Source organism: Pinus tabuliformis, chromosome 7 (assembly GCF_031772625.1).
Source record: "Pinus tabuliformis cultivar Carrire ecotype Pingquan chromosome 7, CPIR1, whole genome shotgun sequence".
Classification (NCBI taxonomy): domain Eukaryota; kingdom Viridiplantae; phylum Streptophyta; class Pinopsida; order Pinales; family Pinaceae; genus Pinus; species Pinus tabuliformis.
The window spans coordinates 472,689,280-472,703,715 of record NC_142293.1 but is presented as its reverse complement, the minus strand read 5'-3'; the positions used below and the strand labels follow the sequence as shown (position 1 = coordinate 472,703,715).

The 14,436-nt window shown below is 36.3% G+C and overlaps 2 protein-coding genes across 2 annotated transcripts in view; both read right to left on the bottom strand.

The window, feature by feature from the left end:
• Positions 1 to 3,313, bottom strand: part of LOC149248001 (soluble inorganic pyrophosphatase-like) — a 99,894-nt gene extending 96,581 nt beyond the window's left edge. Inside the window, exon 1 of the mRNA XM_089458327.1 lies at positions 3,112 to 3,313. The gene's annotated coding sequence lies outside the window, so the exon portion shown is untranslated. The remainder of the gene's footprint in view (positions 1 to 3,111) is intronic.
• Positions 3,314 to 10,711: 7,398 nt separating this feature from the next.
• Positions 10,712 to 11,179, bottom strand: LOC149248000 (uncharacterized). The gene has a single exon (XM_089446900.1). It carries the CDS (start codon positions 11,177 to 11,179, stop codon positions 10,712 to 10,714), a length of 468 nt encoding a protein of 155 aa, XP_089303026.1.
• Positions 11,180 to 14,436: the final 3,257 nt, after the last annotated feature.

The window sequence follows — 14,436 nt, the reverse complement described above, 5'->3', positions numbered from 1 at the left end:
AGAAAGGAACAAAAGAATATTCAAAGAGGTAAAGACTGACTCACTTAGCCTGGTGAAGCTGATCGTAAAACAACTTAAGGAGACAGTTGGCACCACGGTTAGGAATCTCCCCAAAAATCCTCCCTCAGTAGAAGAGTTAAGAATCCTCCAGCTGTTAGACATGCAGGGGCTTATTCCTCAAGGTCTAGACAGGAAAGCAAGCATGAGAGATAAGGTGGAGGAATTCTGGCATCCTCCCTTGAAGGTTTTTTAAAGTACAACATTGATGGAGCTTCCAAAGGCAACCGGGGGTGGCTGGCTTTGGGGGAGTTCTAAGGGATGATACAGGTAGCATAATCTCCCTCTTCCATGGACACTTAGGAAAAGCCACTAACAACATGGCAGAACTAATGGCCTTGGAACAATGCTTAGAATTTTTGATACAGAACAATTGTCAAAATGTCATAATAGAAGCGGATTCAGAGTTAGTCATAAATGCAACCAAGAGAATCAGTAATGGAACAGGGCCGGAAAAGGTCACAAAACACTGGAGGTTAACTCAGGTTCTACATAGGATTCAAGTACATCTACAGGAACTTCGTACTCTCAGATTTATTCATGTGAGGAGAAAGGCCAATAAATTGGCGGACATTCTAGCCAATCAAGGTGTCAGCTGCAAGGATAGCACAATTTTAAGGAGGTGGAGCACAATGGCACAGAGCGATCTGAAAAAACTCTGTCATAACCAGGCAGAGGAGGACAAAGAAGAGTATAGAAGCAAAAAGATAGAATCCAACTAGTTTTGGACAGCGGTCAGAGGGCTTCACAAGGTTGGACTGAAAGGTACACGATGGGAGGTAAGACAAAGTTGGCGGCATTGTTGACCACGATCAGGAATATTCTCCGCAACTGGCGACAGAGTTTCCCTGACCGAAGAAAGCAGCATCTAAACTTCCGGATCACCCAATTTTTTCATTGGCTAATGTCAATACCGCCCAGGGAGCGGTTTCGTAGCAATCACACTGCTTTTATGTCAAAAGTGGTTTTAATTTTTTGGCAGCGATGCCATAGAGAGCAGGACACGTGGTGGAGGGCCCGATCCAAAAACCACTCTCCCCGCTCCCTAAAGGGCGACGACTTCGGGCGCGCGATTTTCAGCTCAGTCGTCCGATGGAGCGAGGGAAATCAACGCTCGGGATCGAACGAGCAGTTTGGTGGGGCCCCATCGCACGCTAATGTCTGGCATTCTTGGTGGGTGTGATATGTCCCTTGACCGTCGGATCCAATTTTACAAATCAACGGCGGCGATAGGTCGAGCAGGTTGGAGGTGATGCCAGTTAAGCGGCGTGCTTCTCTCCTTTGCGATTTTGTTTGGAGCCGTTGGATAGGGCCCGACGGTTCTTCACTGCAGATTCTGATGAAAGATTTGTTTTTCGGCGGGTTTAGCATGGGCCCCTCTTTGTTGTATGGTTTCTGTGGGGCTCGATTCTCTCCAGGTCTTGGAAGGCCGGTGGGGCCCTTTTTTCTTTCGCTCTGGTCCGTCCACTACTTAGGTTCATTTTTGGCTTTTTCCTGTTTAGCTTTGATGTGTTGAAAGGTAAGTTTTTTGTGCCTAAGTCTTCTGCCTAGGCCCGTTCTCGGTTCCTTTGGGAGGCTGATCTCCTTCGCCACTTTTCAGAGTGGCTTTTTGTAAAGTTTGTATATTATTAATGGTAAAGAAGGTCCTACTCTTGCTTCAGGAAAAAAAAAAAGAAATTAAACGAAATGATGATTGTCGTAAGCCAATTACGACCAGGAACAATTTTAAGACAACTTTGGCAGCAGAAAGCACTGAATTCAATTCAATAAAGTAATCTCTGCTGTTTTGATAGGGACAGTATGGTGTAAATTAATCGTACAAACAAAAATCCTAAAACATGCAGCATCTCCATTGGACAGACCAATTCAGCAGGCACATACATATGAAATGAAACGAAATCCAACGGACTAAATGCTCATTGCTAATTGCAGTAATGCAGTTAGAAGCAGGAACATTTTTAAGACCACTTTAGCAGCAGAAAGCACTGAATTGGATTCAATGAAGCATTCCCCGCTCTTTTGATAGGGACAGTACGGTGGAAATTAATCATACGACCATAAATCCTAAAACAAGCAATATCTCCATTGAGCAGGTCAATTCTACAGGCATATACATATGAAATTAAACGAAATCCAAAGAAATAAATGCTGATTGCAGTAACAAAACTACGAGGAACGTTTTTATGACCAGTTTAGCAGCAGAAAGCACTGAATTCAACTCAATGCAGTATTCTCTGTTCTTTTGATAAGAACAGTATGGTGGAAATTGATCATAAGGGCCGAAATCCTAAAAAGACCAACATTTTCATTCAACGGGTCAATTTAGCAGGCATATACAAATGAGATTAAACGAAAATATCCAAAGGACTCAATGCTGATTGAATAACAGAATTGAAAGATATTTTCAGCGGACAAAATGGCATTTCAAGAATATTATAAAGAAAAAAAATGTATATCTCAAAGCCCTCAAAGGCTAAACAAGAACATCCTACGAGTCGTTGAAGACCTTAATATTGTCTTCCTACACAGAAAATCAAATTATTTTCGTTATTAAGGACATCAAAAGAGAAATAAGCTTCGACAGAGGATCGGTACCTTTACAAGGCCATTCAGGGAGTTAAAAACGTAAAAATCAAACAACAACCTTGCAAAACTTAATGTATCTTCAATACGGACAAATTTCGGCTCAATACGGACAAATTTCGGCTCATTTTAGTAGTAAAAGAAAGAATATTTTCTGATTAACTTGTGATAGCAAGAGTTAGTCAGTTTTAAGGAAGTTTCAAGGCAAAAAACCCGAAGTCTCTACACGAATAGCTGAATAACCAAACCGTGCTTAGACCAGTGCACTCATAGGTTGTTTCATGGGTGAAAAAGCAAAAAATGGAAGAAAAATCTGCAAAAAATTGATACCTAAAAAAACAAACAAACAACTATTTAAAGGTAAAAAATCCTAAATATCGAGCAAGAAACTCAGTAATGCTGAAATCAGTGCAAATTAAGGTCATCTAGCTGCCAAATAACACTAAAAAAATAGAAGCTCTCATCACTTACAGAAATGCTACTTCCTCAAATCGCCCGGCCGAATTATTCGAGTTTGAAGTCGTTCTACTGAACTAGACCTCCTGAGATAGAAAACTCGCAAAGCTCAAGGAAACATTTGTTTCACTATTTTCTGGTACTCTGTTTCAATATTGTGGGAAAGGCTAAAGCCGAACAAAGTTGTCGTCTTCCGTCAGACCAACGTTGAATAGACTTAACGACGTTGACGAACCGTTGGAAGTGGGATCTAATAGACAGGTCACATGGTAGGCTCCTTGGTCACGGAGGGCTCCTTAGCCGGCAGTGAGAATATTACTGTGGATATCATATCACCAATGTTGGTGGCGAATGGTTGCTAATTTACAACATTGGCGAATGGTTGCCAATTTTGTAAATGAATGAAATCTCTGTCGACGAATTTAGTGTGTGTTCAACAAGGTATGAGGAAATAATGCTACCAATTGGTCAAATTAAATATTATTGCATGGAGTTAATTTAATGGGTGATGAATGTTTTTTTCATTTGAATATGAATTTTTATAAGATATATTATATAAAAATAAAAAGCATAATTATCCTCTAGATGTTGGAGATGATATAATTTTTAATGAAATTTTAATTTTATATTATTTAAATTGTATTTTGAAATATATGTATATATAGTAATTTTGACGGGTGAAATCTATAAATTTAATTATCTTTTAAATTTGTAATTTTAAATATTTTCAAAAATTATCATATATACTAAATAACATTGATTTGAAAAATATATTAAAAATATAAAAATATTTAGATCATAGTTAAATTTTAAAAAATAATAATCATATCACCAGTTTAGATTTATTTTAACATTGGATTTATTAAACGCCAAGAAAATTTGAGGAAAGATTTGCATCTCGAGAGATTTGATCCTTCTCGTTTAAGACGAATCTGGGCTGGTTTCAGTGTGTGCAGTCATACAAAATTTGTTGAGCATCTAATTATTTTGATTATTTTAAATATGTGTAAGAAATTTGTTGAACATCTAATTATTTTGATTATTTGAAATATGCTAAATATGTGAGATTAATTTTGTCAAATTTAATTTAAAATTTGATTAATTACCGCAGTTTGTTGAGATGGGAAAGACGTTAGTAATTTGAATGATGAAATAAAAATTTTGAGTGCAAAGTGTCAATGTAACAATTTCGATTGATAAAAAATGTGAATAATAAGAATATACTCAATTAAGAGTGGTTTTCTCCAAAGTTAATCATTGTGACTTATGGAGTGTTAACACCAAATAATTTTCAATGGTAATTATTTTCTATTAATGCAAAGTAATTAACAATGTTGAATGATGGATAATGGGAATAATAAGAATATAGCTAATTATAAATAGTTTATAGTTTCAAGAAGCAAACATTTCGGGTAAGCAAACTTTTTATTTAGCATGAAAAATGTAAGTCAATGCACATCATGAATAATTTTTATGTGCTTACACTGAGGGAGAGTGTGTATGTTTTGGCCCTGAGAAGGAGAGACAAGGGGAGATATAGAAGGGGGAAGAGGGAAGAAGAGAGAGGAGATATAGATTTGGAGAGACAATGGGAGATAGAGATATAGATGGAGCAGACAGAGATGTACTTACACTAAAATCAATGCACATTATTAATCTAATTACTTTGAAATTAATGTACATCATACATCTAGTTGCATCAAATCATAAATCAACATTTACATTAAAATCAATGCATCTTGTGCAAACAATCAAATAGGATTAGAAATCAACATATATACTGAAATCAATGCATCTAGTGCAAGCAATCAAATAGGATTATAAATCAATATCTACATTGAAACCAATGCAACTAATGCATACAATCAAATATGAGTAGAAATCAACATCTATGCTAAAATCAATGCACAAGCAATCAAATATGAATAGAAATCAACATCTACATTATCAATGCATCAAGTGTAAGGTATTAAATAGGATTAGAAATCGATCTCTACACTGAAATCAATGCATCTAGTGCAAGCGGTCAAATAGGATTAGAAATCAATATCTACAGTGAAACCAATGCATCATGTGCAAGCAATAAAATAGGAGTAGAAATGAACATCCACACTGAAAATCAATGCATCTAATGTAAGGTATTAAATAGGATTATAAATCGACATCTACACTGAAATCAACATCCATTTTAGTGAAAATCCAAAATATTCATGACTTTCTATATTTAACTTCTATGTTTGTATTTGTCTTTGTGTGTCTCTTTCTTATTCCCTCTCTCTCCACCTTCCATTCCGTGTCTATCTTCCTCCCCCTCTCCTTCTCTCTCTTCCCCTCTCTCTCTCCCCCATCTCTCTCTTCCCCTCTCTCTCTCCCCATCTCTCTCTATCGGCCTCTCCCTCCCTTTCTCTATCTTTCTCTTCTTCCCTCTCTCCCCCTGCCATCTATATCTATACCTGCCTCCATCTCTCCTTATTTGTCTCTCTATCTCAACCCCCTAAACACATGTCACACACTCACTCTCTCTCCTTGCCCCCTCCATCTATATCTCTATCTCCCATCTATCTCTCTTGCTCCCTACCTCTCATTACCTCTCTCTTCTACCCTCTCCCTGCCCCATCGATATCTCTATCTCCCCTTGTCTCTCCTTCTCACCCCAAAAACATACACAGTCTCTCTCCATATCTATTTATCTCTCTCTCTCCATCCTTCTTCCTCTCCCTCCCTCTCTTCACCTTCTCTCTCTCTCTCTCGCTCTTCTCTCTCTCGCAGTGACTCTCCATTTCTCCCTTGGCGCTCCCTCTCCACCTTTCTCTCTCTATGTCTTTCTTACCCTTCTAACTTCATCTCTCTCTCCTCTCACTCAAGTCCTCTCTCTTTTTCCTTCATCTCTCTCGCCCCCCCCCCCCCCCCCCCCCCCCCCCCCCCCCCCCCCCCCCCCCCCCCCCCCCCCCCCCCCCCCCCCCACCTCCCTCTCCCTCTGTCTCTCCCCCCATCATCTCTCTCTCCACCCTCCAACTCTGTCACTAACTCCCTCCTTGTCTCCTTCTCTCTCTCCCCCTCTTCCCCCCCCTCCATATCTATGTCTCCATGTCTCCATGTTCCCCTTTTTTCCCTTATCTTTATCCTCTCATTTTCTCTCTCTTCCCTCATCTCCTCTCTCCCTCATTCCATCTTCATCTCTCCCTTGTCACTCCCTCTCTCTCTCAATGTCTTTATTCTTCACTCCTTCTCTTCCCCCCTCCAAATACATCTCTCTCCCTCTCTCTCTCCCCCTCCTCTCTCTCCTACTTTCTCTCTCTCATTGTTTCTCCCACCTATATGTCTCTCTCCCCCACTATGTTCCCTCTTCCATCTCACTCTCTTTCTTAAATATGATCCCATTGTATTGAATTTAAGAAAGTATCTAAATTAAAAAAACAAAAACAAAAAAAACAAACAAAACATAATTGGTTGTAAAATAGTAAACATATATTTTGGATCAATCATGTTAAAGAAAATACAATAATAAAAAATTAAAAGAATCATGCACTATCTTTCCTCTATCATTGTTAATCACTTTGCTTTCTCTCTTTGCTTGGATCCTTGGTTAAGATGCATCTATCTTGGTTCTTTATAATATTATTTATATTATAGTGAATTTCACATATGTATATATAAAAGTATTGTCATTTTTTTGGTTTATTAAAACTTCCATTTAATCTCTATGGGAATATTGTTAATAGGCCTGAGGATGGAGGGTTTAGATATACCTCAAAAGTAATTATAACATTTTTGCTCTTATATTTAATTAAAAAATGTTATAAAATTAAATTAAAATAAAGTATTTGTAAAATATTTTGATTTTGAAATAAGTTATGGTTTTTGGGCATGTGGTATTGATAAGCCATGGTATTGGCCCATGGTATTGTAACATAATAATTAAAAGCTTAGATCCATAACATAATAATCAAAAGTCTAGATGACCCATTATATTGATAAACCATGGTGGTAACCTATGGTATTATAATTTTCTTCCCTCCTCTCCCTCTCTATCTTTTTCTTGTGGATATTGGCCCATGGTATTGTAAAAAAAACCTACTTAGAAGTTAATAATATCCATGGTAAATATTCATGATTAAAAATCTTGTCATATTGTATAGAGTGAATGGGTGAGGGGAAATATTACATAAAATATAACATTACAATATTATATGTTACCCAATATTATAACTACCCCCACCTAATAAATAGTGGCCAGGGTGGGGGTAATACTAATTAAAATGTAATATTTTTAAAATTCTACCTAATATTTCACGTCACACCCCACCATAAATATTACATTCTATCCAATATTTCTCCTCACTCCTAATTTTATAGTTGAGTTTGTTTACTTTTAAATTACAAATATAAAGAAAAATTACAATAAGAAGTGGACCATTTGAGGGGAAATATTGGGAAAAATGTAATATTATAGCATTATACTTTATTTAATATAACTTAGTAAAAAGTGGATGGAGGTAGGCAAAAATATTAGATAAAATGTAATAATTACATTTTTCCTAATATTTCCCCACCTTTGCAAACAAATGTTGAGTGCCAACATATCCATAAAAAGATTTACCTTTACAGGGAAGCTTTACCTTTATTGGCTACATGGATTCAACGCTTCATGAGTCAATACCATGGATTTTTAAAACCATGGGTCAATACCATGAGTCATTTTTTTTATTATTATTATTTAATTTTTATAGGGTTATTTTTTATTTTGTTATTTTAATTTTATTTTCACGAAGTTACAATGTTTACATTACATTAAGCTACACATCTCTACCATATTTTAATTTTATTTTATTTTGAAGTAGTCAAAATGTTAACATTATATTACTTTACCTTACACATTTCTAGCATACTATAGACATTAGACATGGCTCAATGAAGAATTTACATTTATCCCTCATACTAAAAATTATTTTTTTTAAAATTATTTTATCTCATTATATAAAGTTTGAAGTAAAATAAAAGTGAAAATTCAAGTATTTAAAAATGGTTGACATTGATTTTTAAAGTAGCATTATTATTTATTTTTTAAAGTAACGTTACACAACATCTCTTGTATATACATATATTAGCCTACACACACACACACAAATATATATAGGAGTTGTCCTTAGTGCTACTTTTTGGAGATTCCGGTGACGAAATCTGGTGGAAAAAATTGAGGTTAAATCTTAATCTGTATTATTTAAAATGGTTTTTTAACTGCATATTTGGATTCAGCACCCTGAAAAACCCCTCGGACGCTTTGATTGTGCAAAAATTAGCTATCAAACTTGCGATTTCAACTCCATATATATCTATATTATTTTTTTAATGTAACATTACGTGACAACATCTCCCTCACGTACTTGGCGCATATACTAACATATAAATTTAATGTAATGTTACGTGACAATATCTTCCTTATCTACTAGTCACATATCCCTCATGTACTAGCTATAAAACACCTCTAGCAATAAAAATAAATTTCTTGTTTATTTTAAAAAAAAATTAAAACTTTATATATTATATTTAAATCAAATGAATATCATATTATTAATTTTTTATTATTCAATGAAAAATAAAAACATAATTTCCCCGGATGCGGGTGACACGACAGCGGAGAAGGCGGTGCCACATGGTCACCATGGGCAGCCCCAAGCATAAGACTCGCATTTACTGCGATCCGCCGCCATGGAGCTCAAGCGTGGGTGCAGGGGCGATAAGGGACGGCAATTCATTGCTCTGTCCGGGTTTCAATCGCGCATTCAGAGTGCAGTTATGGCTTGTGGAGTTCGAGGAAGAGCAGAGGAGCATAAGAATGGTGAGGCATTGGAATGTAATGTGTTGGGTCGAGTTCAGATTTCGGGAGTGGGCTTATGGTCGACGGCTCACAGAGCTGGAGCTCACGTCGCCCCTTTGGCAATTGACAGTGGTTTCAGGTCTGAGAGGGTGGTTTCAGGTCTCAATTTCTCTGACTCCTCTTATCCTGCTCTGTTTCGTTTTCCTGCTAACAGTGGAAACATGGTCAGGCCCCGACAACGCCTCCTCAGTCGTCAAGGCACTAGCAGAGGCGGGTCCTCTCGCCCCTCAGTGGCAACTCCCCCCTCCCGCTGCTGTAGATGTCTATGCCACCAAGTTGCGGAGGCTAATCCCATCCAGTCGAGACACTTCCTGGACACCAGCAATCCAGATCCGGATTCGGCTCCGCTACCTGCGTTTGGAACCGCAGTCTTCTCCTTCAGCGATTCCCAGGGCAATTCTCGCATCAACGCCCATGTCTCGGTCCTTTTTCTTGAAGAACCGAAGGAAGAGGGCGAGGAACAGCCCAGCACAAAGTTGCACCAAGCTAGAAGCTCTGGGGACGCTAAGGGTTTGCCAGAGGTCCGCCCAGAGCATGCTGACATTCCACCTTCGACTCAGGCAGCACCTCCGCCAGAGAAGGACAAAGCCGCATGGGACCCTCTCCCGGAAGGTATGTGCTGGATCATCGAGGAGGAACCGGACGAATAGTAGTCCGTTCGCTCCGGTTCTCCCCTTCAGACGCTGCTCAGGTTCTCTTATGTTTTGCTTCGTTTGCTACCATGGCCCTCTGTATACTGTGGTTGTTTCTGTTTGGTTCGAGAATTTTCATGTTCAATGTTTGTCAATGCCCATGCAAGGGCTCCATATGATAGTCTTCTTTTCCTTTTTTGTGCCCCTGCGTGGGATGTCAATTTTCGCTTTTACTGCTCCTCAACGGTTTATCGCCCCTGTGTGGGTGATCTGTCTCAGTGGTGGCGCCCCTGCGTGGGTGGTTTTTCTCAGTGGTGATACCCCTGCGTGGGTGATTTGTCTCAGTGGTGATGCCCCTGCGCGGGTGACTTGTCTATGTGTTAGGGCCCCTGCGTGGGTGATTTGTCTTGATGTTGTGGCACAGGTGTGGGAGGTTTTTCTGATTACTGTCAGTCCAGAATGCCATTCTTGGCCTCTGGCAACATGACCGCATGACTGTAACTGTTTTCCTGTTTATGTACATAATAGAATAGCATAGTCTTAACGAGAAAAAAAAATTAAAAAAAATAAAAAACATAATTTTAAAATTTCCCTTTAAATCCACTTAAATTTTATATAGTATATTTAAATCAAACGTATATTACATTATTAATATTTTTAAGAAAATAAATATATGGTAAATATTAAATTTTATATATTATATTTAAGACAAATATATATTATTTAACATTCTAATCCTTCTATTTTTAACGAAATTTTTAGAAATTTTTTTTTTGGAACTATAAAATTTGATAGGTATTTTTTCAGCACGAAAAAAGCTATATTTTTGTATTATATTCATAAGAGAAAATTTGTACAGCAAAAGATTTTTGGAGATCACAAGATATAGCCGATATATGTGGATCAGAACCACAATCATGTGGAGTGGACAAAAAACCAATATTTTTGTTCTTCTACAGATAGATCATATGGAGAAATATGATATAGACAAAACAAATAGGCAGTATTCGGACCCAGGTGCCAAATATATAAGAATATTTTTCAAAAAGGAAATCAAATTAGTGGGAACCAGATACATACCAGATTGACAACTATGAAAAGGAAATTATGTACCCGGCAAGCAAAAATCCTGGATCTGGAAAGTGTTGTTATCCACCGTTATCTGCAACATCCAGACTTCTTGTGGAGATGATAGACCCTTTTTAGATAGAGCATCTGCCCTCCTGTTTTTATCCCTGTCAATGTGGATTAATGAGTAGTCCCTCCTGCAGCTCCATAAAGCCTCAATCCTGTTCAGCCATCCTGAAAGGTTGATATTTTTTATGATATGTTTTGACTGAACATGATCGATGATGACTTTTGAATCTCCAAAAATTTGGAGCTTTTGTATGTCTAGAAAGTCACAAAAAGATAGAAGACTAGCAAGAGCCATAGCCTCTGCTTTATTGTTGGATCTGGCCCCTCCATTCCAATATATTTCAATCTGTTGTCCAACTTCTGGAATAATATAAACATCGCAGGCGCAAATACCGTGTTGAGCCGCACCATCAAAAAAAGCACGCGGAATCCCCATGGGATCCCTTGTTAGAGTCCTCCTCCGACTTCTGTCTCTGGAATGGCAAGACAATCCAAGCTCGTTGTATAAGCGAAGGATGGATTCAAATACAGAAAAATGAGATTCCCTTTTGGAGTTGAAAATAGACCCATTCCGCCATTTCCATATGGCCCAAATAGTCAATAAAGGAATGGGCCTCCAATCAATGTTCATGTCACTCCACCCTTTGAAAGCCTCTGGAATGGAAGGGAAGGAGATTCTGTTGAATCCAAAATGGGCTGCAAGATTCTGCCAAATCATCTGAGATTGAGGACATAGAAGAAAAATGTGTAAGTTGTTCTCAGTGTTTGATCTACAAAGGGGGCACATGGCAGGCCCACACCAATTTCTCTTTTGAAGATTCTCCCATGTGAGATTCTTGTTATGGAAAACCAACCAAGCAAAAATTATGATCTTAAGGGGTAGCCAGATTTCCATAAAGAAGTTAGAAATACATATCTTAAGTTTTTAGTAAGTATATATGTTAATTTTTTAAATTATATTAAAAGGAGTGTTGGTATTTAATTGAAGAGTTTATTCCATTTTTGAAATTCTATCTAACATTCTAATCATTCCATTTTTAACGAATTTTTTATGACATTTGTTAAAAAAAACAATCTGGAAACTACAAAATTTGATAGGTATACGTATCTTAGGATTTTAGTTGGTATATATGTTAATTGTCTAGATTATACTAAAAGGAGTGTTGGTATTTAATTGAAGAGTTTATTCCCTTTTTTAAATTCTAAAATCATAAAATTTGTTATTCAGATTATAAATTTTAATATTTAAATCAATTTAAAAAATTTGTTATAGAATATATTAAGATTTTATTTAATAATATTTTAATTACAAGTTTTTATTACACTGATATAATATTAGGTATTTCGTTTTTTTTTTATTCCATATTAGTTTGTCTTTTACCAAAAATTTATGTTACTTATTCATAGTTTAGCATTAGGAATTTATTTTTTTTATTCTTTTTTATTATTTAAATTTATTTATTTGTAAGGTGATTGGTTGAGGTCTTATTATAGGTTGTTTAGTAACTTCCATTTCTATTAGTTACTAATTTTTCATCTTTTTTTTTTTTTTTTCATCTTCTTATTATTTCTATTTTCATGACTTATAATTTGCTCTCCATATTTTCAATTTAAGATGGCTTATGATTATATTAAAAACTTATTTTAATAATTTTAATTATAAAAATAGCCCCAAGGGCCTCGCCACTTGGGAGGTCAGGGGTCAAATCTCCTCTACGCCCTTGGGGTTAGGCCTTGCTTATTTGGTCGGTGGGTAGATCCCCTCGAGTTGATTTGTCTGGATTTTTCCCATGGATGTAGCGGCAGTGTGAGTGAACCACCCTTAAAAAAATTTATATATATTAATAAAAAAATAAAACACACACACATACAATAAACATATATATTAAAGTGTATATATGTTAATATAAGCAATATTAGTTAATCATATTTCTTAATTTTTGTGATGACATTCAACAATACAATATTTTATTAGATGTTTTATTTTTGTGTTTATTGTTTTTTAGTTTAATTAAGCTATATTTAAACTAAGCTGCATGTACTAGCTACTATGTAGTCCTTGTTACAATGACTTTTACAACCATGGTCCTCCCACTTTTGTGACATAATATGCAATGAGAAGAGGAACATTATGATTGATCTTTATTTGGTATTCCAAGAATGTATTGTTGGAAATATTTTAGTTTAGTTTAAAAAGATTGGATTTTTTAATTAAATTATTATAATAGATTTATTTTAATTTCAGATTTATCAAGTGTCGAGAGATCATTTCTCTCAAGGCGCAAACTTTTTTTAGTGCAAAATTTGAGGAAAGATTTGCATAGTGAGAGCTTTGATCCCTTTAGGTGGTTGACAGAAACAGAGTTAAGATGGATCTAGGTGGATTTAATTTTTAATTTTGTTATTTTATTTTATTTTATTGCATTGATACGCCCTCTCCAACCCAATATGGAAGAGATGTTGTCATGCCCTATCATGTTATGTTATGTAAACATTTTCACTTAGTCGAATTACATAGAAATAAAAATAAAATTTCAAATAATAATAATATTATTATTATTACTATTAATTATTAATTATTCATAAGGGGTGGCAGGAGGGGGAGGGGTCACCATTGGCCTCGATGAACAAGTGGAATCACAATGCAACACCTGTTCTACATAGGATCGCCAAGCAAATCAAATTTTTTAAACAAACATATTTTTTTCATATTCTTTGTGATCTTAACACAACAGTTGATTTGTTGCCCAACCATGGGGTCAATTTGGCTCAGGTTGAATTGTAGTTGAATCAAGGTAATATAATACCTTCACCAATTCCATGACAAGGGTGAATTATTAGTTTGATCATTGGGATTTTAATCCCATATACTGCTCATGAAGGGGAAGCGCTAATTTTATGAATATAAATGAGGTCAAATTATTGCAATGGAGTGAAGGGACATGACCAAGCCTAACAAAATTTAATGCTTGGGCACGATTTTTAATTCTTTTGAAAGCGGTTATATGTGGCGAAAGGTCAATGCCAACAACATGTTGGAGGCCCTCCCTTGTGTGAATCATATTGAGGTTATCTTTGCAATTAAGATGGGAAATCTCGAGCTTCATTCTTTGGAATGCTCAGCAGGTGAACTAGCATTCCTTGTGTTCGAGTGGTTAATTGGCATGGATTTGCATGCGCGAATGGAATATGTCAGAGCCCAGGAACATGTAGGCATGGAATGGAAGATGTCAGAGCCCTGGAACAAGCAAGGATGGTTCTAAGTATGTAAGGATAGGCAATGTTTTTTGGTGATGTTATAAGCATTTGCATAGTGGGGTAGAAATAACTAGGATTGACAAAAAAAACTTTTGCTCCCCTTTGTTATTTTGGAGTTGGGTTCTATGTTATATTTTGTATCAACTGTAAGGGTACTAGCCCTATTACCATTTTTTGTTTAATATAAATGCAAAATGGCAAGGAGAAGATGAATGTAAAGTTATATAAGGAGATACTAAAAAGGAAAAAAGATGAGTTCATACAAACAAGGCGAGAAGAGTTAATATATCTAAGCAAGAATAACCCAAAGCTTTTCTGCCCCAAGAACTTCAACCAAGGAAGAAGCAAATCGAAAATAATATTACAGTCAATCAATGGTTTGAATATGCAAGACAACTCTACGAGAAAGAATTAGAGGCGGAGCCTCCCCCCAGG

Excerpts from the sequence above, each read along its gene's own strand:
- LOC149248000 (XM_089446900.1), bottom strand. The coding sequence starts at position 11,179 with ATGGGGATTCCGCGTGCTTTTTTTGATGGTGCGGCTCAACACGGTATT.